The 22,516-nt window shown below is 42.2% G+C and overlaps 1 protein-coding gene across 3 annotated transcripts; it reads right to left on the reverse strand.

Moving 5' to 3' along the window:
* Positions 1-63: 63 nt before the first annotated feature.
* Positions 64-22,254, reverse strand: MFN1 (mitofusin 1). Of its 3 annotated transcripts, none has more exons than XM_032119350.1 (18): positions 22,112-22,252; positions 21,575-21,696; positions 20,612-20,747; positions 19,426-19,588; positions 18,660-18,784; positions 17,119-17,227; positions 14,759-14,866; positions 13,949-14,102; positions 13,758-13,825; positions 9,320-9,441; positions 7,777-7,903; positions 7,390-7,494; positions 6,206-6,308; positions 5,006-5,235; positions 4,361-4,516; positions 3,630-3,826; positions 2,289-2,423; positions 64-1,589 (listed from the first exon to the last, which is right to left on the reverse strand). In XM_032119350.1, the coding sequence occupies exons 2-18, from the start codon at positions 21,687-21,689 to the stop codon at positions 1,520-1,522; spliced, it is 2,223 nt and encodes a 740-aa protein (XP_031975241.1). In that variant the 5' UTR covers positions 21,690-21,696; positions 22,112-22,252; the 3' UTR covers positions 64-1,519. The 3 variants fall into 3 exon arrangements, with proteins under 3 accessions (XP_031975241.1, XP_031975242.1, XP_031975244.1); XM_032119351.1 differs by having other exon boundaries at positions 22,043-22,252; XM_032119353.1 differs by lacking the exon at positions 4,361-4,516 and having other exon boundaries at positions 22,112-22,254.
* Positions 22,255-22,516: the final 262 nt, after the last annotated feature.

Consider the following 22,516-nt stretch of genomic DNA (forward strand, 5'->3'; position numbering starts at 1 on the left):
GACCTGGGGGAATGACGTGCAGGTCTTCACCTGGGGCAGAGCTGCCAAAGAACTTACCAGAGCACAGGGGTAGTACTTTTTTTTAATAAATAACTGTAGAACACATGCATTGAAAGTTTTATCTTGATACAATGTCAATACAAATGCTCCACAAACAGAGCACTGATACACACAGCTGTGCCCTCACCCACACCAAAGCTGGGCTGTTAACTCACTGGTGGATGCCAGAGTTTTCTTCAAACCCCCAGGACTCCCCATGCACAGTCAGAACAAACACACACCTGAACACACTGGAACTGTTGTCTTCCCTTAACACCTCTAGCATTACATCTTACATCTATTTCTTAATGAGATAGCCCTTAGTTACTGGAACATAGCAAGTTCCTATCCCTTAGAGCTGAATCTTTAATTTAGTCAATGTTAACACTGCCATAAAAATATATAAATACTCTGAAAAGGCTTTTCTTTTAAAATAATTTTAAAAAGTCTAGTTTAGAAAAAAGTAGATGTTGAATGACTGCAGACAGCAACAGCAGAAGCTTTTTAAAGAGGCTTTGCTGCAGGTGAGCAAGAAAGGACTCCAGCACAGCTGCCTGGAGTCTGACCTAAAGGAGACCTGTTCTACAGCAGAACCACCCCCTACAGCTGCACTGGTGAGGGAGTGATGGGGTTTCCCCATGTCCTGCTCCCTGAAGCCAGCAGCAGGAGCTCCAGGTCCGTCCTGACACCCTGAGCTTCCCTACCCAACCTGCACCAATCCTGTCCAGACCATCTCAGCAAAGCCTGCTGTGCCTGGCTGTGAGCTCGGGGTGGTGACACACCTGAGCTCACTGGACCATGGCTCTAGCCCTGTGCTCACAGGCAAAGGATCACTTCACTGTGCTACCAACTGCAAGAAATAGGTCCACTTTTACTTAACCAGTGCCCTCTTGGCTCAAGGAGGTGGCCCACTGCATCTCCTTAGTGCCGTTCACCCCCATCTTCCGCTGTGCTTTAAAGAAGAGGAACTGCTGCCCGACACACTGGCACCTGCTTTCCAAACTTGCCGGAGTCCTTTCCCATGCCAGAGTTTGTACTTCCCTTCACTAAACAAAATCAAACCCACATGGAAAAACAGCATTCTCCATCCCTGGACAATTCGTTAGCAGGTGAAAGCAGGAGACTGGGCTAAGCTCTCTCCCTGCCTAAAGTCCTGGATGCCAGGAAGCGAGACTTGCCACTGCTACATACTCAGGAAAACTAGCACGGATTTGGGGTTTTATTGTCTAGTGCCCAAAAAAATTTAGTGTTTAAAGGTAATTTTTAACCCAAAATCTGCAAAACAAACATAACACTCAAGAGTACCACAGCTCTTCAGTTTGGTTCACCATCAGAGTCCAAGTTTTACAACAAAAAATGCCACCCAGAGTAACATTAAAAATGTAAATTATTTCAAGTGACTCCACAGAGTAGAAGTGTCACCTGTAAAATTTCTACTTTGCCCTACAAAGGAGCACCAGGAACGTTCCACAATGACATTTTATTTACTCTTTTGAAGAAAATGTTTTGTGAAGCGATCTAGTTCGTTCTCAAGGTGAATGGCTTTATTTCTGTAAAACAAACAAAAGCAAGGAATTCACTTCAGTGCTGGGAACATCCCAAAGGCAGGACTGACATCAGTGTTTAATTTCTATTCCTCTACTGAGACCCCCCAGCACTAATAAAACCTAAAAGCAGGTTTTTAGAAGAGGTTTGTGGGGGGCAGATATTCACCTGACAGTGGTGGTGGATGCCCAATGCCAGAAGGCAACAGCCCAGAGCCAGGGCAGCCTTTCAGCAGGGGGAAAGAACAGGAAACTACAGCTGAGGCTGCTGCCAAGTCCCTGAACCACCAACTGCTGGGAGTTCCTCCTCTGCCTACCCCTACTACTGCACCAGCAGTACTGCACTGGATGACTCGACACAGCACAGCTGCTCTCCTGCTCTGCTCTGGGGACGGGGCTTTGGGAAGGTGCCACGCTCAAGTTACCGACAGGAGACTGCAAGTCTGGTCAAAGGCCTCTCTCTCATACACTAAAGAGAGATAAGGGTAAAGAATATCTAAAAAATAGTATTGCTGGAGGTTAGCTAATTCACTGAGGCAACAGCATACATTTATTTAACTTACCCTGAGCTGTTCAGGGTATCTTTGCATCATCCCCTTCTGCACCTGAGCTAACCTAGTTCGACTCCAGAGTAACAGTAGGCACTGATCACTCTGAAGTCAGCAGAGCTAAGAGCTGCTTGTGGCCAGTCACACCAAGACTTACCTCAGCTGTTTGGAGCTGCTCTGTATGTTCTCCAGCTGATCTATTTCTTTGGAAAGCCTAGCTATTTCTTTTTCTAGGTTTTTCTCAGTAATATCCACCTGCTGACAGAGTCGAGCAAAGGTAGTGGCCATTTCCCTAAAGTGAAAACAAGTTTACAATCACGATTTACAGGAGTTGATGCTAAAAAAAAAAGTAAGAAATAAAATCTCATAGCATTGCAGTGTGCAGAACAGAGCAATCAAAGCCTCCAGCTGTTACGGGATTACAGAATAGCAGAAAGCAGGAAAATTGGGTACTTTTTAAATTAGAAAACAAAACCCTCAACACACCAAACACACCTCAGTCTATGCCAACATCGTGCCTGGCCATTTTCATAGAACATTAACAGGGACAAGTCTGAGATGGGGCTCTGGCTGTGGCAGGAGGTGCTAGAGCAGCCCCACAGCCCCAAGCTCAGTGCCCTGTGCCACATGCAATGCCCTGCTCACATGAATGTGAGTCCTGTGCAGGGTGAGAGTGCCCCAGACCTGCCCCCTGGGGCACTCCATCCTATGTCCCTCCTTAGCCACATGCTCCAAACCCAGTTGCAAAACTCATCCTTACACAAAGGGAAAACAAACGCAGTTACCAGCCCGGGCCAGCATCCAAGCTCTCAGGCAGGAGAGGAAGCACCCTCTCCTCTCTACTGGAGCATTGGTTTGAGCCCAACTCTTCCATGTCCTCACAGAGCTGCTGGACACAGGGATGGATCTCTTTCCTCTACTGAAGCTTAACTTTTCACTATTCCACTTTTTTTCTGTTCTCTTTCCAAAACACTTTCCCACCTGTCTCTGCTAAGCAATGTCCAGCTGATTGTCTTCCTTAGCCTCTTGTTGAAAATACGTGTTTTGATTAAACTATTATTTTGGAAAATTAGGCCTGCTAATGCGCCCTCTAGCCCCCAGGGTGCAGAACACCTCTCCCGTGTAGCTCATTCAGAAAGGCTCTCAAATTCATCTCCTGCAGTGCAGAATAGCCAGCACTGGCTGCTCAGAACGTGCCCATAACAGCCCTTGGGGCAGCAGCTCTGCTCATCCTTACAGGGACTCCAAGGGCAGAGCAACTTGGCCTCCACTAGAACGACCTCTCACACGGCACTGGACAAAGAGAGCCACCATCTTCAGAGCACCTCAATCAGCCACCCACACATGCAGGTATTGGCCTTTTCAGGTGGGCATTTTAAACTCTCTTCAAGTGAGAGAGTTTAAAATGCGCCAAGGGACACTACAGGTGCCTTCCCACATCGTGCAGGGCCAGTGCCAGTGGCCTGCCCAGTGAGGGGCCGGCCTGTGTGACACCTACTGCTGCACCTGGTGGCTGCAGTTGGCGCTGGTGAGGCTGACGATCATCTGCAGCTTCTCGGTGGCGTAGTTCACAAACTGCTGCTTGAAGGCTCTCTCCTTGGCCCGAGTGGTCCAGGTCAGCCTCTCGTACAGGTACAGCAGCCCGTACATGCTCAGGGAGAACGAGATCAGTTTCCAGCCTACGGTTTTCCAGATCTGAGAAAGAAAATCTTTGTTAGCTTAAATAAGTTGCCCTACAGAGTAAAATCTAATTCCACCCATCTTTTTTAAAATCATCTCCACAGCCCTTCCACTGGATTTATTTAAGAAAATGAATTTTTTCCATAATACTACTGCGGAGCAATACAGCTACACTCGCAGGAGCAGGTCCCCAATGGCACAAAGAACGTGCAGGTTACAGAAGCCTTCCTGCTCTTTCATGAGGGAAGGACCAAAGCTCCAACTAAATTCAAACTGAAGGAGGTACCATCAGATCACCATTTAATTCAGGCATTGAACACAGACTTATGGCACAGAGAATATGCCCAGCTGTCCTCAGAGCGATAAGCCTGGTTTCTCATGATGACTGTGGGTATCCATGACCCATGACTGTGGGTATCCAGGGCACTGCATGTGCTCATCTGGCCCAGTGTCAAATCCATGGCACACTCTGTTTTACACCCCAAGCAGGACAGAGCAGCTCAGCCTCTGCCATCCCTTCCAGCAGGGAATGCTGCCAGTGCTACTTGCCATTCCGCCAACAACGATGATGCTCATGGAGGTCCGGGATGTCAGCGAGGCTAAACTCAACACCAAAGGAACCATAAACTCATCCTGGGGCACGTTCTCGGGAGTTATGGCGGGAAGGCTGGCGGCAGACGGGGTGCTGGCTAAAGGACCAGGGATCTAGAAGATGGGAACATGGCAGCCTGAGTCTCTAAAAGCATTAAGGAACTACACAGATGGGTTTTATTTTCATATATTCAGGCTTTGATTTACTTGAAGGAAACCCTTCAGCAGAGAAATCTGAACAAGACTCCTGAGGAGCAGTGGAGGCTTTGGCAGTTCCTCCAACAGAAAATAAGCGTCTGCATAGGGCTGGTTCCAAACTAAGGATCCAAATGTTACAAATGGAACAGGCTACCCAAAGGGTTCAATCCAAAGGAAAACCAACTTGTGTAACAGCTGCAGAAAGTTCAGGAGATGTTTTTAGTTCCGTTCTAATCCTGAATATAATCCAATAATAACAACCCTCACCAGAAATATTTCACACAATGGGTCTAGGGAAAGGTAGCAGGAGGCATGCAAATAGCACTGGCAAAGAGTAAAAATCAGTATATTCTCATCAAGGTAAAACAAGGCACTCAATGGCAGCGCAAGCTCCGAAGGACTCACATGTAGGTTTGGATCTGCTAATCCCAGGAGTACCTTCTGAGCTTGTTTAGGACCCAAGAAACGGTTTACGAGAGAAGTCCATCCCAAAGAAAAGTGGAACATGATATCCTCTTGAAAATCTGCACACAGGCTATGACAGTTTAGATCATAGCTAAGGTCAAACTTCCTGCATGGAATTAGCAGGTGGAGCTGATCCTGAGCACTAGAAGGCAACAATGGTTTCAGATTTTCTAGAAATAAGAACAAACAGTAAAGATGAGTTAACATTAGAAGAACAGCTTATTCACAAGCAGTATCCCTGCACTGCTGACCAACTTTGTCAATTTAGAGAATCTAAACTGACCAGTACATTATTTATTTATTTGTAAAATCAGTGGCATTTCAGCAGGATTGACCCTAACAGAGCAGGGAATTTATTGCTCTGATACAAGAAAACAGTCATGAAAATCAACTCACCAAGGAAGCACTGCTGGAAAAAAGATGCAAATTAACTGAAAGACCTCTATCAGTGGTCAACAGATAAGGATGGAGTAAGAAAAAAAACTGATTTACCCATCAGTTCTGTGGTGCCACACAGGAACAGCAACATGATTACATAAGAGGATGGAAGGGTTCACATAATTTCATGATCATGCTCTGAATCTTTTATTACCAGGAACAGATCAATAGAGATGGATGAGCAATAAAGTTACTACTTATAAAAAAAAAAAAAAGGGGGGAGTTGCACAAATTCTTTATGAAATGAACTGTTTTGCATTCTGGGTCTGGAGGGACCTAGGGAGGGCATTATACTGCAGAAGCATTTTCTAGTAATTAGTGTATTTGGCATATCTCTTGTGGAAGCCAAATTTTAAATGGGTTTATTAAAGGGTTAGATGAGTTTCTAGAGGACAGGTCCATTACTACTTGCTTAAGACATTAATCCAGATGCAGTGTATCAGCTCAGAAGTCCCTAAAATGGAGAGGGATTGCTATATTTACCCTGGTTCATTATTCTTCTCCCCCAGCATCTGTTACTGGCTAGTATCAGAAACAGGTGACTGAGCTGAACACTCAGTCCTGGTCTATCATGGCTTTTCCTTAATCATTTATAGCATCAATGTTAAGCACGATCAGAAGGAAAATTATTTTGAAACTGAATTTTCTTAAATTTTCTTCCTTTAAATGTAAAGTGTTAACATTCCTCCTACTTCCTCTTACCAATAATCTCCTGCTGGGACTGGTGCATTGACTGGTTGACTTCACTGGAGCAGCGCTCAGCCAGGTTCTTTCCCAAACCGTCTTCTATATGTTTGTTCAGTTCCTCAAGTGTTATAAAGAACACAAGCTCATCAATTTGTATTTAACTAATCAGTTACATTATATGGAGCAGGAATATGTTACACACCAAGCACTGTTACTTACAGTGGGAAGAAAAGCATGTTTCCATGGAAATACCATGCTTTCCAACTGCATGCTGGGGCTGAAAACATAACTGAAGTGACACAGGAAAGATTTCCCAAGGACTGTAATCATTAAAAGCCATATGGAAAAGTCTTTACTTTCAATAATCTGTGACAGTGAAAAGCAAACCAATACCTACTGCCCTGCAAAGCCCTTCCTGTGTCATTTGATGGGAGCCAATTCCACTGCTCTGCACAGGGATAAATCCATCCCACCAACTCCCATGGGGCCTGCTCAGGATACTCCGTCGAGGTGAAACAGCACAGATTGTCCTGAAAATGCAGCACTCCCAGGGGATCAACCAGGCTGGAAGAGCCTGAGATGAGCTCGAGCAGTTGGAGCATGGTGCTGTCAACACCAAGGTTGGGGGTTCGATCCCCATATGGGCCATTTGTTTAAGAGCTGGACTCAGTGATCCTTGTGGGTCCCTTCCAACTCAGAACATTCTGTGATTACAGGGGGAGCTATGGCAGTCATCGTCAGCAGCAAAGTCTGAGCATAAGAGGCCAACACAGGTATACATGCCTTAATTTAAAGCACTAAGTTTGAGGAGGAATTTATAGAAGTTAAAAAAAGCCAAACCAATTTTTATTAAAAGTGTTGAGTATTTGCAAGCTCATTTTATTTTTGGATCTATTTAATGCTAGGAGTAGTGAAAATTATTTATGCAAAATCTTATTTACTGGAAGTGAAGACTAGAAATTAGGAACCACTCTACTCCTAAAATGATGGTTGAAACAAAAATTAATTTCTTTCCAAAAACAAAGCAGAAAATATTTTCAACCATTTTCTGTTTTGGGTAGAGATATGCATGTCAGCAAGCAAAAATCCTGGAATGTTCAGACAAAGTCACATAAAATCTATGCAATTTACGAAAATACAGAAGTAGAAATTAAGGGAAAGACAAAGAGCCTGGCTTCAAACCATTTAAAAAAACTTACTGTCTTATAGAGCTTCAATACTTGAGGAGAAGGATGAAAATCAGAATAAAATTCATCAACTAAAACTGAAAGCCGGCAAATCTCATCAGTCATGGCAGAGGAGACCTGTAAGAACACAGGAAATGCATAAAATGTTTTTGCTGCCTTTTCCAGACAGAGTGAGAACAGACTACTGCATGAACTGTCCCAAGAAATGATTCAATCACCTGACAGCCAGGAAAGGTTGCCATTTCAAGCTTCTGTTTTTTCTTTTTTTGTTTGTATTGAAAAAGGAACATTCTAGATATTTCAAACATAGTTCCTGAGATGGGTGGGCTCCAAAAGGAGCTGCCTGAGAGAGGAGGGAACATTTGGATTTGGGAGGTTGTTCCCACTGCCTTTACTTACTTTACTTTCGACTTCCTCAGTAACACGTTTGATTTTTTCCTTGGTATCTTCTGTCAGAATGTTCAGCTGATTTCGAACGAAGTCCAGCCTGTCCTTATGATCTTCTCGCTCCTCCATGGAATGGACTCTAACCCAGCAGAAAGGAAATCACCATCACTACCATGTATTCTCCCAAGAAGGAAACAAGGCCTTAACCAGGCATGGATCATCCAGCTGACGGTTTCCGAGCAGCCAGAGGGTATCCCAAGGGCCACTGGCTGCCCAAAGCAGAGGCACTGCTCCAGAAGTGCTGAGCAAACACAACTCAAAACCAGCATTTCAAGTCAGAATTATTATCACTGTATTATCACATCATTACAACTAAAAAAGGTGCGGGTAATCATAGGCCTTTAATAACTCGTCTACCTTGATTTAGAAAAAGGGAAAATCTGACCAAACTGCTGCTCACAAACAGCACTCAACTACTCCTTAAAAGTGACATGGATCTGATGACCCTACAAAGGAAAGAGGACATGGCAGAAACCAACCTTGTCACAAACAAGTATCCTTAGAATTCCTTGACCTATCACTTAAGCAAAAATTCCTGAAAATCTAGAGCAATTTCATCTTGAAGGGCCAGCAGAAACAACAAACAGCAATTCAGGCTAAGAGGGGTCACCACAGACATTCTGGTTAAATCCATTGACAGAAAGGATTATCGGAATATTTTCAAACATTTCACAGCATGTTTTCATGGGATCTGACAACGTGAGACAAGTCAGTATGTAAACAGGCAGCCTGTAAAAGCTGACATATTCAGGGGGATGAGTGTGTTTGACAGCACAGTGAAGTCTGTTGAAACACAAAGACACATTATTGACAGGCAGTAAGGAGATGGATGGGAAGGATTAATCGTGACAGCAAGTTCACTGTGTTCAAGAGACAAGGTGGCAACAAAAGTGAGGAAAAAACTGCACACATATGCAAACCTCAAAGGATACATGAAACTACCAGACACAGCAGATGAGCTGCTATCATTAGCACCAAAGGATTCCATGAGCAAAGAGAGAATAAAGATATTTAAGGATGCAATCTGGAAAGGGCCAGAGGCCAAGCCTCTGTGAGCTTGGGCTCATTTCATTCCTTACAGTATTCTAATCACTTGCAAATTAAAGCATCTACATCCTCCCATTTTTTTCCTTCAGTGTGACTGTAATGAAAGTAAAGCAGGCCCAAACATCACCTCTGAAATGCTGGGTACAGCTCAAAAACCTTAAAATTTTAGATATTTCATTTGAAAACACACAGACTGCAAGTCAGTAATGAAGAACAACAAAGCAAACCAAGATCCCTGTACAGAAGTCACAGACCAAGAACACAACTGAGTGGGCACATGAACAATGGTAAGACTGACGTTTGGACACACCAGGGAAATTGTCTGTTTCTTACCCAGCAGAAAAGGGAATTTTAAAGTCCATAATGGCCCAAGAAAATCATCAGCGCAGAAATGGCTCCTCAAATCATCTGGAAAAACCAAAGCCAACCAGCCCTCTGACCCACCTACCTTTTCTCTGCTGCTGCCACGTTTATGGTGTCCATAATGTTTTTCACAGTATCTATTATCTGTTTAGCTCTGATAGTGTGCTGTTCAAACTTGGTTTTCACGGCTGACTGCGAGATACACTCCTGCGAGGGGCCCAAGCCACAACACATTACTGCAATTCCATGCCAACACAATCAGGAATTTCACTGTCAGAAAGCACATGCTGCCAATTTTACCATGAACTTAAACCAGTGGGAAGTAAAAAGGAAGAAAGTATAAAGAAATTAAAAGACAATAGAAACTGAAATATCAAATGAGTCTATAGCAGCAAATCTGCCTTCACGTCCATTCACAGTAATGTGCATAGGTTTTCATTCTTTTAAAATAAATGAATAATGTAAAGAAAAAGAAAACTCAGATGAATACATAAATCTATCTCTTCAGGAAATTTTCAAAACCATCTATTTTTGGAATTACAAATGTCAAATATGAATGCTGGCAATGTGGCCTGGCTTGAGTTTTCTTTGTTGCACTACACCTAGTTTCAAGAGGCAATTGTCAATAAAATGTGACATTCTCACATCAATACTGATCATCCAGGAACAAAATACACAATTAGGAATAACAAACAAGGGTTTTCTCATGGGATAAACAAAAGTTAAGTAGTCCTTAAAATATCAGCTTGTTTGTATATTATTGAAGTCTTAAATGAGTAGGTAGGAAATGCTCTAATGATACAACTTCTAATCAATCTTCAATATTGAACAGAAATTCAGAAATACAGGACAGTAACTGAAGAGACCTTGTGTTTGAAGGGAAGAAAGCAAGCAGCTGATTTCCTTAAATCAGATCTATGGGATTTTTAAATTGTTCTCCATCTGTGGATTCACCTTTCATGGCACAGGTTTGGATTACTTTTAGAAGACCTGCCTATGACCTTAGCGTATGCTGTAATAACAAATTTCAGCTATGTAAAAATAATAGATGAAAACAAAATTAAAAAATGGGTAAAACTGTCCCTGTTCCTCGATGAAGCAGATCTAGAAATCAGCAATGAAAAGCCAGAGTTTCTTAAATATCAGCACATTGTGAGAGCTAGACTAGGTACAGAGCAGAGTCTTCCCAACGTTAGTATGTGGTAGGTAAAAGGATGACAGTCACTCACAACACAATCAGAAAATCCAAGTTAGAGCACTAGGAAAAACACAAAGGTTAGTTAAATGACAACGAAAGGTAAGAGGGGACAGCAGCAGTTTTGCCGTTAGTCTGTACGTAAGTATTTACTGAAACAAAGATTAAAGTATGTTTCAATAGCCTAACCCAAACCAGTTACCTTCCAGCCCACTGCCGGTATCACAGGACAGTCGTTAGATGCTCAGTGGGTTCCGTACTCCATCCCCGGGCAGTGCTGGGGAAGGGCTCTGCAGCAGCTGCCTCATTCTGGCTCTGCCTTCGCTCCCATTTACAGCCAGGAGTACTCTTCCACCCTGCCTCCCTCCACTTCCCACAACACTTCTGCTGCCAGTATCTTTAAGAAACTTGAGAAGTACCATAACCTAAGGCACAGTGGGGTTGGCTTTATGTAGGATATCCACTAAGCACTACTGCACACAGTGCAGGGTGCAGGCATTTCTTTGGTATTTTAATAAGGCATTCTATGTATCTCACTGTAGAACTTCAGGAAATACACCAACTACTTTCTGTTATTCCCCAACATAAAAATTCAGAATTGATCCAAGAATTCAATGCTTTAAGACTGCCTCCCTCCTTTTCCTTTGTTGCAATACAGCTGACATACATAGTAGCATCACTTTTAAAGCTACTACATGAATCTCTAAAATCTTAATTTCCCACTGCCTACAAGTGTTTCAAGTAATGCCTGCACCAGTTTTTCTTTTAGCAACTTCAACCACCCTGTGCTTTGCAAACATGCTTCATCTAGTTTTGGAAAGATTTTTACCCTCACACAAAAGTCTACATAAATCATACAAGCCTTTCAAAAATAGTCCAAATTTTTCTCGTATCACAACTAACCAGCACTGGTGGGTCTAGATTTTTTTTTAAGATTCTAGCTATAATGAGCTCATATCAGTCCTCAGGAATGAACAGGCTTTCCCATCAGGGAACCGATACTAAAATCAGAAATGTGGAAGTACTGGAGAAGTAACAGTTCCTCTTCTTAGCCCATATGGAAAAGAGGAAAAAGCTGTCCAATTTTAGTCAAGACAAAAGCAGGGTGAGAGAATCCAGGAGAAGCAAACCCAGCAGATACAGCCAGGGGGAACAAGGCACATGTGGACAGGTCTGTAAGTGAGGTGGCAGCTTACTTAGAGATGTGAGCTGGACAAAAAAGTGAGAGAAGTTTGGGAAGTCTGAGCAGGGCACCTCCACAGGGACAAGGAGCTAAAGGCAAGACAGACTAAGGCAGGGGAGGAGGCAGTGTCTGATGAAGACAGACAGAGCATCTGTGCTCTCATCCCTTCCTTTTCACACACTGGAGTGTAATCCAAGAGTCTTGGGACTTGCAGCTCCTCTGTCAGGAAACAGAGTAAATGCAAAATGCTTTAGGCAGAAGTGCTTAGGCTGTAGAGCATCTGAGTTTGGTCTGCCAGTGCACAAGGCACAGTATCAGTGAGGATTTCACACAGAAAGTTCTCCCTGCAGTATGATATTCTTCATTAATACAGAGCCTAGAGATGGCAAGCAGAACTGATGACAACAGTATGCTGATGTCAACTACATTATCAGCTCAGGTGACAGGAATTTGAGTGTTAGGTCTGAAGACTCCAGACCTGGTGAACTATTTAGTCTCAGCCTTGCTTCAAAAGCACATAAACTGCCACTGTAATTTAGGAAATTGCCACAAAACCTAAATGTGAAAGAGGCTGCAACAGCTCAAAATTTAAATTGCTTTAGCAGTCTTAATTCAGCACAGTTGTCATTCTCTTTAAATGATGGGATCACACTCCTATTCAAAGCCATTAATAAAGATTTTAGGATGAATCACAGCTGAGCAGGGAAAAACACTACAGAATCCACTCTCACTGTTGGAGTCAGGTGTGCAGCAAATATAACACAATGTAAAAGAAGAAAAAAGGTTGATTTAAGGCCATGCAGTGCTGTCACAGAATTGTTCCTTGTCCCAGCCTCTGCCACAGAAACTCGTCATGGTTGTGACCCTGTGACAGATACTTCTCATTGTGGTGGCCAACTTGAGTCTGTGACATCTGATTTACAGATGTGCTGAGCACTCACAGCACTGCATCCATCATTTAACAGATCATCATCCATCTTCATATTGAAATATTCTAAGCATTGAGTGCCTAACTGTAATGATAAGATATTTTGTCAAAAAAGCTTTGGGTACAGCAGATGGCAGAATACATTAAAGAACAATAACTGATTTAGAAGCTCAATTTTCACTTTTTACCCGCTGGCTCCAAGTCTCCTACTATAGTTCTAAGGACAAAAACTGCAAACAAACATGCATGTTTGACTACAGCTAGTAACACTAGAAATGTCATGTCTCATGGAGCCAGGCCCTGCCAGCACCCTGAACCCTTCGTTTCAACAGTTCAATCACCTATCGTAAGAGTGTGGATAAGGATTAAATTTAGTCTGACATTTTCTTGCTTATGCAAGACCGAATCAAGCTATTACTTTAAAACCTTTCTGATATACACACATCATTACATAATGCAGTTTTGCTAAGGTTAAATGCGTTTGTTGTAATGCAAGAACAAATGCTTTTCAGAGGCAGTTTGATTTTTTTTTTTAATACTCATACACAAAACCATTGAGGGATACCCAAGAGGACTCCTTAACATATCCAAGAATGGCTATAATTAATTAAAGTTATCAAACTAAGCAAGCCAAATGGATCCTATCACAAAGAAACCACTCAACTGTCTAGCCAGGCCTACTTCTGCAGAAACTGTGAACTCCAACTACGAATATGGCTAAACTGAGGTGAAAGAGTGGATTCTGTACAGCACAAAGGATGCAAGGAGAGTGTTAATGCTCACAGTAACAGAGCTAAGAGGTACATAATGGTGATAAATTCAAAACTCTGGCTTTAGAAATGAAATTTTTAGATTTATATTGATGAAACCAAATTTCTTACTGCAAACATTCACCAGCACATGGCTTAAGTGATACACACATTTCAAGACCGTAATTTCTTCTTACACAGACTATGTTGGTATTGATATCTCAAAACACGAGCTAAGAGTCTGGGTCCCTTCCCTCACTAAATAATACTCCCTTCCAACTATCTGCTACTCAAGCTGAGAAGGTATGAACAGAACCCACAGAAAAGGCAAAGCTGCAGATGGTTTAAATACCTTACACTCCTCCACTTGCTAATGTGGGTAATGCTCCCTAAATTTAAGCTAAGCATAAGAGAAAAAGATACCTTTGCAATAAAAATCAGGCAGTCTAAAAAGCCCATCATAAATACCTCAAATATCTGCTCAAAATGTTGAAATTCCTGTAATCTTGTTTGAAATCCTTCAGCAAGTGCTCCACCTGTGAAACAACAGACCATAAGGGAGACAGCAGTACCTCACAGCAGGGACTGCATCTTAAATATAGTTATCGGGTTTTATAGTGTTTTTCTGTATTTGAGGAAAAGCAGGAGTTCCTACACACCACCCTCTGGCATTCCTTGGGCCTTTTGTCTCCTGGCACTCAGAACTTCTTTTGCTGAAACAAAAAAGATGCGATTCCTTGCTTCTACAGGATCAATAACTTTGAGCTCATCGACCAGGAAAGTCAGACAGCGCTCCATGTGCTGCCTACGCACCTAAGGAAAAGGTAAAAAGCTCATGAAAAAAAGGCAAAAATTGAGCTGTCAACAAATCACAACATCAGAGTCAGAAACAGATGCTGAACCACCCCTCTGACAGCAGATGCCTGTCAATCCTACAGACGCAGCAGCTGCTTTCACTCCTTTAAAGAGACCTGGACACAACAATACTTCCCTTTACAACTGTATTTATGTAAGTGAAAGATCTCAGCCAGTCGCTGGGGTAAACACTTCATTCCCCATACACAGAGAAAAAATTCTCACTGCAAGCTGGCTGCTGTTGGGAAGATCTGAAGATCCAAACTGTTCCCATCTAACACTGCACTTTACCAGCTACTCTATGCAGGTATAAATGTATAAACTGTGCCCTCAGGCTGCACTATCACTGCAGAAACAAAAGGTAATACAAATAAGATTAAAAAACAAGCTTAACTGTGGAGGAAAAAGGTTCTAAAGAAGTTTCCTGTTTTATTACTTGCTTGCATATATTGTCATTTGAATTGTAGTTTGCTTTTTGCTTGTAACAAGGAATAGGTTATTTCCATTTCCTGACCATGTAACTTAGCCTTTTATTAATAAAACAAAGCTAGTGTTTCCATATTAATACATATTAATTAACTGTCAACACATATAAGAGCCATCAATTCACTCACATCTTCCATGTACTCTGGTTCTGATGCAGAGGCATCCCATCTATTATTCAGGATGAAGATGTTTGGCTTGGAAAGTCGTTCGTTCACTTTATGGAAAAAATGTTTCTCCTAAGAATTAAAGCACAAACAGAAAACTCCCCAGACATCCAAACCAGAGTCACACATTCTTCTGTAATTGATTATGAAGTTTATCCAGCTTTTTAGAAGTTTATTATAAAGAATTCATCAGTACTAAAACCCACAGATATCCAGCACATAACAGGCTTAGGGTAGTTCAAAAGTCATCACATGTCTTAAAACTGATGCGAGTGCTAAAAGTCAAAGACACAGCAACTTCCTCTAAAACTTGGTACAAATACAAACTAAGAAAATGTAAAAACAAAAGCCAGTTCAAAAAACACTAATGTCAATGAAACCAATGAAGTCTCTCTTATCTGAACTACCAAGTTGCTCTTGCTAACCTTGTCAAATCTGGTTTTATATCCACAAAATACATGATCTAACTATTCTTCAGCTAGGCGACAACAGCTTGCACTACAGAGAAGTAACATTTCCTGCATGAGGACATATGGTTGAGACACAGAAAAAAAGTCATTGATGAATGTCTTAATTTAACAAAATTAAGTGTATTTAGGTCTCTTCCCTGCACCTACCACTCATTACTGCTGTTTACAGAGTCATAATGGGTAAGTCGTGGTGGAGTGAGTCCCCACTCAGCACAGCTGAAGCAGAAGAGATCTCTGTGCTGCTATAAACTTTTCCAGACTGCAGCAGGACACCACGACATATCCTGGACACAGCACTGGAGATCCATTATTCCCCATCAGCTGGGAATAAGCATGTGCAAACAAGATCACTGCTGCAGAAATCAGAACTTTGTCTGAGGATAATTTATGAGGGAATAGTAGAAAAATCCCAGGTAGTGTGGCAGAATAATGCCAAGTATTCTCAAACCTGTTACGGCAAGAGGCAAAAACAATGCTTAAGGAGGATGAGAACATAGTAGTCATATGCTTTATCTGCAGGATAATTTATGTTATTCTATATAGCAATGAGACGTTCACAGAAATAATTTTTTTCTTTTTCTTTTAATTAACAGACCCCAACAACTGTGTTATACACATAATGTAAACAACTTGAGATTTTATCCATACTAAAAGCCAAAAAGTGTCACTCATGTGACATAATAGAGAAGATACGGCCACATTGGTGCCAAATCCTTTTTGCCTTCAATGTTTTAAGAATATTCTTTTTCTTCTAAATCACATCCCTTGTATTTAACTCTTTGTGTACTCAGCTCAGAAGATGGAATGCCATGTCTTTAAACTCACATTCTTCTCAGACTTCTACCAAACTATTCTAATTTGATAGAATGCAAACAAATACTGTCTTTGCACACTCAGTTTCTTATTGTATTAAAAATTGTCTCAGTATTTAGAAAGTTCAGACCTTTCAGGTCAGAACTATGCTCAGAACAACCTGGGCATATTATTTGTCTATAGCAGGTTTAATAAAAGTCATCAGGAATCTTTTCAGTAGCATTACTCTGCATTCTGGCAGTTACACTTCTAATAACTTAGAAACCTTTTATTGTCTGCATCCACAATACTTAGTTTAGTTGAAACTGGAGATCACTACAAAATTACACCAAATTTCTGGTCTTGTATTTTGATTATTGCAACAGCTCCTCTGGCCACCTTAAATGTTCTCCTCTTACAAGTCATACAATATTTACGCTGCAAGGTACAGAGAACTCTTCTCTCTCCTGAAACAGAGCTTTACAGAACAAAGACATTAAAATATCTTCAGCTCTCCACACTGCACAGAACCCTGCAACATGAATGCTTATTGCTAACGCATTCTTCAGAAGAAACACGGCCCACTGAAGGGAACCTGCAGCACTCATCCTCAACACAAGGTGTATCAAGGGAATTAACTCTCTCCTCAGAGAGGAATAAGACAGGAACTCAACTTCCTTCACCTATTTTGTGTATTCTACTGAACTTCTGGATATTAAATACTCTGTAATTTCTTTGGTAATACAAGTGTCTTCAGGTGACAAATACCCACAAATTGCATGGCAAGACAAGCACTCCATCATCCATTTATCGAAAAACCAACTGAAATGGAAAGGACAATTATGACGCTCAAGGCAGAGAAAGCCAAGCCAGTAAGAAACCTGAATTTCATTCTCCTTTTCCTAGTGAGGGATATACATTATTTCTTGCCTCCCACCCCCAAATCCTATTCACAAGATCTAAGTGCAGTGATTCACCATCTGTAAAGGTCTCAGCTATTCTGGTTATGGAACTGCTGAATATTTAAACGAAGAAGTAGCATAAAAACATTGCACATCATACCGTGTTCATGAGAGTTGATTCGGAATTGGCAACCAAGACAAACACATCAGCATCTAAGCAAAACTTGTCAATCCAGCTGTCCAGTTCTGTAGTGACATCTGTGCCAGGGCTGTCGAGAACAAAAAAACACAAACTCCTATTTACACACCAAAGAACTAGTTGATTTTTAGAAACTGATAAAAATAGACTGGAAATGCCTAAGGGCCTTGCAAGAAATTACAGAGGTTTGTATCTTGAGGCTGATGCCTACCTCAAACTTAAGGTAAACACTGCAAAAACCAGTTACCATCTAGAACTTATCAGTCACTTGATCATTAGACCATCTACTCATTCAAAATGAAATTTCTGATTAGTAAGTAATTGCCAAGTGAAGTGACAGACCGTCCATCAGCAACCCAGACAGGCTCACACAATGGTTTCCCTTCTTGGACTGTAATTTTAATCAGAAGAGAGAGAGTTGTTCATAAAATATTTTTTTCATTAATAAAGTCCAAGTTTAAAGCAATATGCTACACAAGCTGTGCATAGGTTTAATAGGAAATGAAAATGAAGCTAAAACTATAGGGCCGTCAGTTTAAAAAAAACCATAAAGTGGAATATGAGCATTAAGTCATGTTTGCAACACCCAAATTATTGCTAGTACAAATTTTCTCTATTTAACAGTAAAAGGATGATTTGCTCTTTTCAAGTACCTGCTCTCTCAGAATCTATGCTCTTTTCTTTTCCCTTTACTTTTTACCTTTAGCAACTGAGGCTGTGTAGATCAAACGCACTGTAGAAAATGACAAACTCCCAGTGATTTCAAAGTACAAGACAAAGATGGAACAAAAACCACTACAATTTATTAGAACACACTCTGAGTGTTGTTTTGTTGAAGAAATCATACTTAAAAATTTACTGACACCTGTGTGAATTACTTTCAAATTCAGTATTTATTGATTTACACGTTAGGTACAGATCACCTGGAAGTTTGAAAAGCTATTAAGAGGTTATACTGCAGTGGCCAGAAATAAGGGCATTTGGCATGGACAAAGCAACCACTTCCAGCATCCTTTAAACACACCAACACGTAGGAAATGTCAGCCTAACACGGAGCACACACAGCTGACAGAGTCACAACTACATTTTGAGGTCAGCCATTACTTTGGTATGTAGGCACTGCAACTCTTATCAGAAGCTTTTAAAAATGAAGTCCACATTGTTTATACTTCACATGATCAGTCTGAAGCATTTCAAGAAAGGAAAGGGCAAAAGGCTGTTGCTGCAACAACCCTATTCACACTTCCATACTGTTTGTTTTAAAGGTAGAGTATCCTCAGCCAAAAGTTATTCCCTTATTCAGCTCAGTCACAAGACACTTGTCTGTTCCAACTGCTACAAGGACAGAATCAGGAGGGTGATGACTAGCAGTATCTAAGAACAAACTCTGTCCTTTCAAACAAAAAAACCTTTCAATAATTTTGAATCTAAACCAATCTCTTTTCTAAACATTGTAATGGCTCGTATCCTTAGGAAAACATTTACTAAAACAGAAAAGATACCTGTCCACTAAAACCAAATCATCTCTCAGCAGGGCACACTTTGACTTGGGCCAAAAGACATGGACGAGACAGCCAGCCTTCAAATCTTTATCCATGTGAAGTGCATGAGCCAGCTGATTGACTGTCTAGGGAGAGCATAAAGAGAAGACAAACATGAATATGCACCTCAAACAAGTCTGTAAACCAGTATAACTCAGTTCTCAAACTTGGACAGGATCTATCTTGTAGAGGGTAACAGAGTTCATACTTTGTTCTGGTGAATAGCTGTGATTTTTTTTTTAAGCTCTTCGACTCACCAGCATCTAAAGAACAAGTTGTGCCTTGAAACTCAGACAAGAGTTTCTTTCAAGCCACAAATGTTCCCTACAAGGCTGGACTGTGTGCTACTGATACTGAGCATCATCATGAATTTGCCTCAGAGGTTAAACATGTCAATGTAAGCAGCTCAGTAAGCTGAGCACCGTAAGTCCAAATGAGGGGCACACTCCAAATCCTTAATCAGTAACATAACTTGCTCAGTCCTATAAAGTACTCAACATATGCTATGCTACAATGAGACACATGTTAGTTGCTTCTCTGAAACAGCCAAGAAAAATTGCAGAGCAGAGCACTTTCATTAGTTTCTTCTTCCCTCCTCAGTAAGAACTTAAAAATGCAGAATGAAGGAGCCTTATACTTTTGTTGGACTTGAAATCGTTGTTAAAAAAGAGACCCTTTAAGAATCAGTTCCTGTGAAAACTGGCACGAAGTCATCCAAGAAAAGTACCTTGACACTCTTCTTTTCATCTGATCCTTCTGTCATAAGATAAGCCTTATCTCCATCAGTCCCTTCCACACTGAGGAAGCAGTTTGTTGTATGGCCAATCCCACTGGGAAGTACCTTATCCCACAGCATTGCATTAATGACTGAACTTTTCCCACTGCTTGTTCTAGAGGGATAGAAAATAAAAGCACTTTGAGCAGAGCACAGCAGCATTAAACACATCTTTGTGCTGAACTGAGTGCACCCCCATTGGAGTGCATCAGCTCCACAGAGCACAAGCTGTTTTGGGGACAAAGCTGCAGCCAGAAGAGAGTGGGGAGTGCTCATTCAGAGGAATGGGCCACCAACTCCACATTCTCAGCAGTGTCCTACTTTGCACTAACCCTCTACCCCTCACACATAAATATTTGAGGTTTAACTATTACACAACAGCATGAAGTTACGTAGACTGTAACTCATTTTTGAGCTGCTTCCAGAAAAAGTTCAGCGCTCACTGTACAATAGTTCACAAATTTACTCAAAATGCTAGAGGGAGAGTTGAGTTCTTTTTTCCCTACTTTTTCCCTTTGTAAAAGAAACTTTACACATCACAGCTTGTATTCAACTTTTAACTTCTTGAAACATCAAGGGTGAGATATAACTAATTTCTTTATTCCAGAACATTTGATAGTTTTTCTTTAAAGAACTAAACTAGGTTTAGCAAAATGAAGGCAAGATCACCATTGTACACATTTTTTCCAATACTATTACAGAATTTTTAGAACTCAACCGTGAAGATTCATACTCCAAAAATATGTAACCACATGTTTAAATGTAAGCACAGAAAAATCAATCTCCCTTAAGCAAAGTGGACTAGCAGATCACATTGTTACTGCTATCCTTAAAATCATCACACAGATCTATAAGACTGATGTTACAACCAACCAGGCAACCATCTGTTTCTCTTCAGCTGCTTATAGACAGAAATATGAACAGCTCCAAGTTTAGTTCTTCAGCACTTCTGACCAAACACAAAAAAAAGTCCTCAGTAGGAACAGTAAAAAATATATTAAACAAACAAAACCACCATCTTAAAAAAAAAAAAAAAAAAAAAAAAAAAGAAAAGCCATTCTGGAGGAGATGACAACTTCAGACCTTCCCAAGATGAAAAAAAAAAAAGAAATTAAGTACTGGTAATTTCACTCATTACCTGCCAAAAAATGCCACTTTCATGTGCCTCCGTGAAAGCACCTCTCCAATGACTGCCAACTTGTTTTTATATGCTTGTATTTTTGCTAGTTCATCTTCTGTAGCTACATGTTCAAGCTCTGGATTCTTGTATGTGGCTAAATACAGAAATCAAAAACATAAAAGCAATCACATACAGAGAATGTGCTCCATGATACAAGGTGTAAGTAATCAGTACTTAACATGCCAACTGCAAATTTTAATTACAGTGGTAAAATTAAACAAGCAAAACCCCACTACAGACACTGATACCAGGCCTTATCATTTGACAGCTCTGCCACAAGCACTGGTGAAATCATGACATAAATCACTTCAGATCAATCGCTAATCCAACTGCTGATCCACTAACCCTGTGAACACGGCCTGCTGGGCTCACCTGCCCAGCTCCTCGGGACACCTGCTTCCTTCAGAAAGGAAAGCCAGGACCTCTCCTGGATACACCAGCTAAGCTGGGCTGTCTTCCCCCTGCAGAGCTCAGCAGGGTGATGAGCAACCAACTCTGCACCTTCTCAACACACATTCCACGCTGCTAAAACCTCTGAGGGTGTGACCAGTGGATCCTTGCATTACATCACTGATGCACCTTTCTGCTGAAAAATGGGAGAACCTGTTTGTCCTTCCTTCTGTGCAAAAGAAACCACCACAGAACTACAAGGCCAGAGTGGTTAAGCTTTCACCCTTATGGAAAGGAAGCCAGGCTGCCAATCCAAGTGACTTAATCAGCTTCTCAGGTATGTAGCCATGCCAGGCATTCCTTCCAGCATAAGCTGAAAAAAAACCCCAGTGTCAAATGAAGAATGTGACTATTTCTGAAGGTCCATATTTGTACAAACAGCACAGTAACAGATATAATGTACATTACGCTGCTATAAAACATACTCAAAGCAAAGGACAGGAGACCCTTGTGTTTAAGGGGAAAGCTCACCTTCCACAAACGCTGCTCCCTCGGTGACATAGTCCAGCAACTGGTCGAAGATGGCAGTGATGGTCTTTTTGGCCAGCACAAAGTGCTTCAGTGGAGAGATAGAGGCTTCTGCCATGCTGCAGCTGCAAGGGAAGGTACATAAAAGTGACCAAACACTCGGTACACCCAGCTAACTAAAATTCATACACTGCTCACGCATCCCTTAACAAGCTAAACAAAACAAAAGCGTCCAAAGCCCCAAGCCAAAGCTCCAAACTCCAAAGGGCAGTAAGCTCAGTTTGCCCTGTTTACTCTGATCTCGTCCCCTCACCACAGGCGCCAAGGGCGGCCGGCGAAACTCGGGGACAGGTTCGAACCGATCTGGTGCTATCTGTCCCGGAAACACGAGATTTTCCCCTCATCAAACGCGGCTCCCGCCTCCCCACCGCCCGCAGGTCAGGGCTGTCCCGCCGGCCAGCGAGGACGGACCCCACTCCCTCATGGAGCCCCGTCTCGGCGGGGTCAGGCCGAGGGACCGCGGCTGCCTCGGTCCCTTACGGAGCTTCACTCAGCCGTGCTTCCTCACGGAACTCTGGCTCGGCCCCGGTCCCGCATGAAGCCCCGGCTCAGCCCCGGTCCCTCACGGAGCCCCGCTGACTGCGGCCGTGCCCGTCACCACCGCCGCCGCCGCCGCCGCCGGGACGGGGGGGCGTCACTTCCCTTTCCTCCTCCCGTGACCCCGCTCGGCGCCCGCCCGGGCACCGCCATGTTCAGTGCGGGCTGAGGGCGGCCGCCGCCATCTTGAGCGCGGGCAGGTCGCGAAATGGAGCCGAGCGGAGCTGGGGAAGCAGCGGGATCATCATCCAGGGCTTCATCATCCAGGGCTTCATCATCCAGGGCTTCATCATCCAGGGCTTCATCCACAGCACCGCGGTCTCACCAAAGTCTGCCAAAGTGACAGCG

The sequence above is a fragment of the Corvus moneduloides genome, chromosome 10, assembly GCF_009650955.1.
Source record: "Corvus moneduloides isolate bCorMon1 chromosome 10, bCorMon1.pri, whole genome shotgun sequence".
NCBI lineage: Eukaryota > Metazoa > Chordata > Aves > Passeriformes > Corvidae > Corvus > Corvus moneduloides.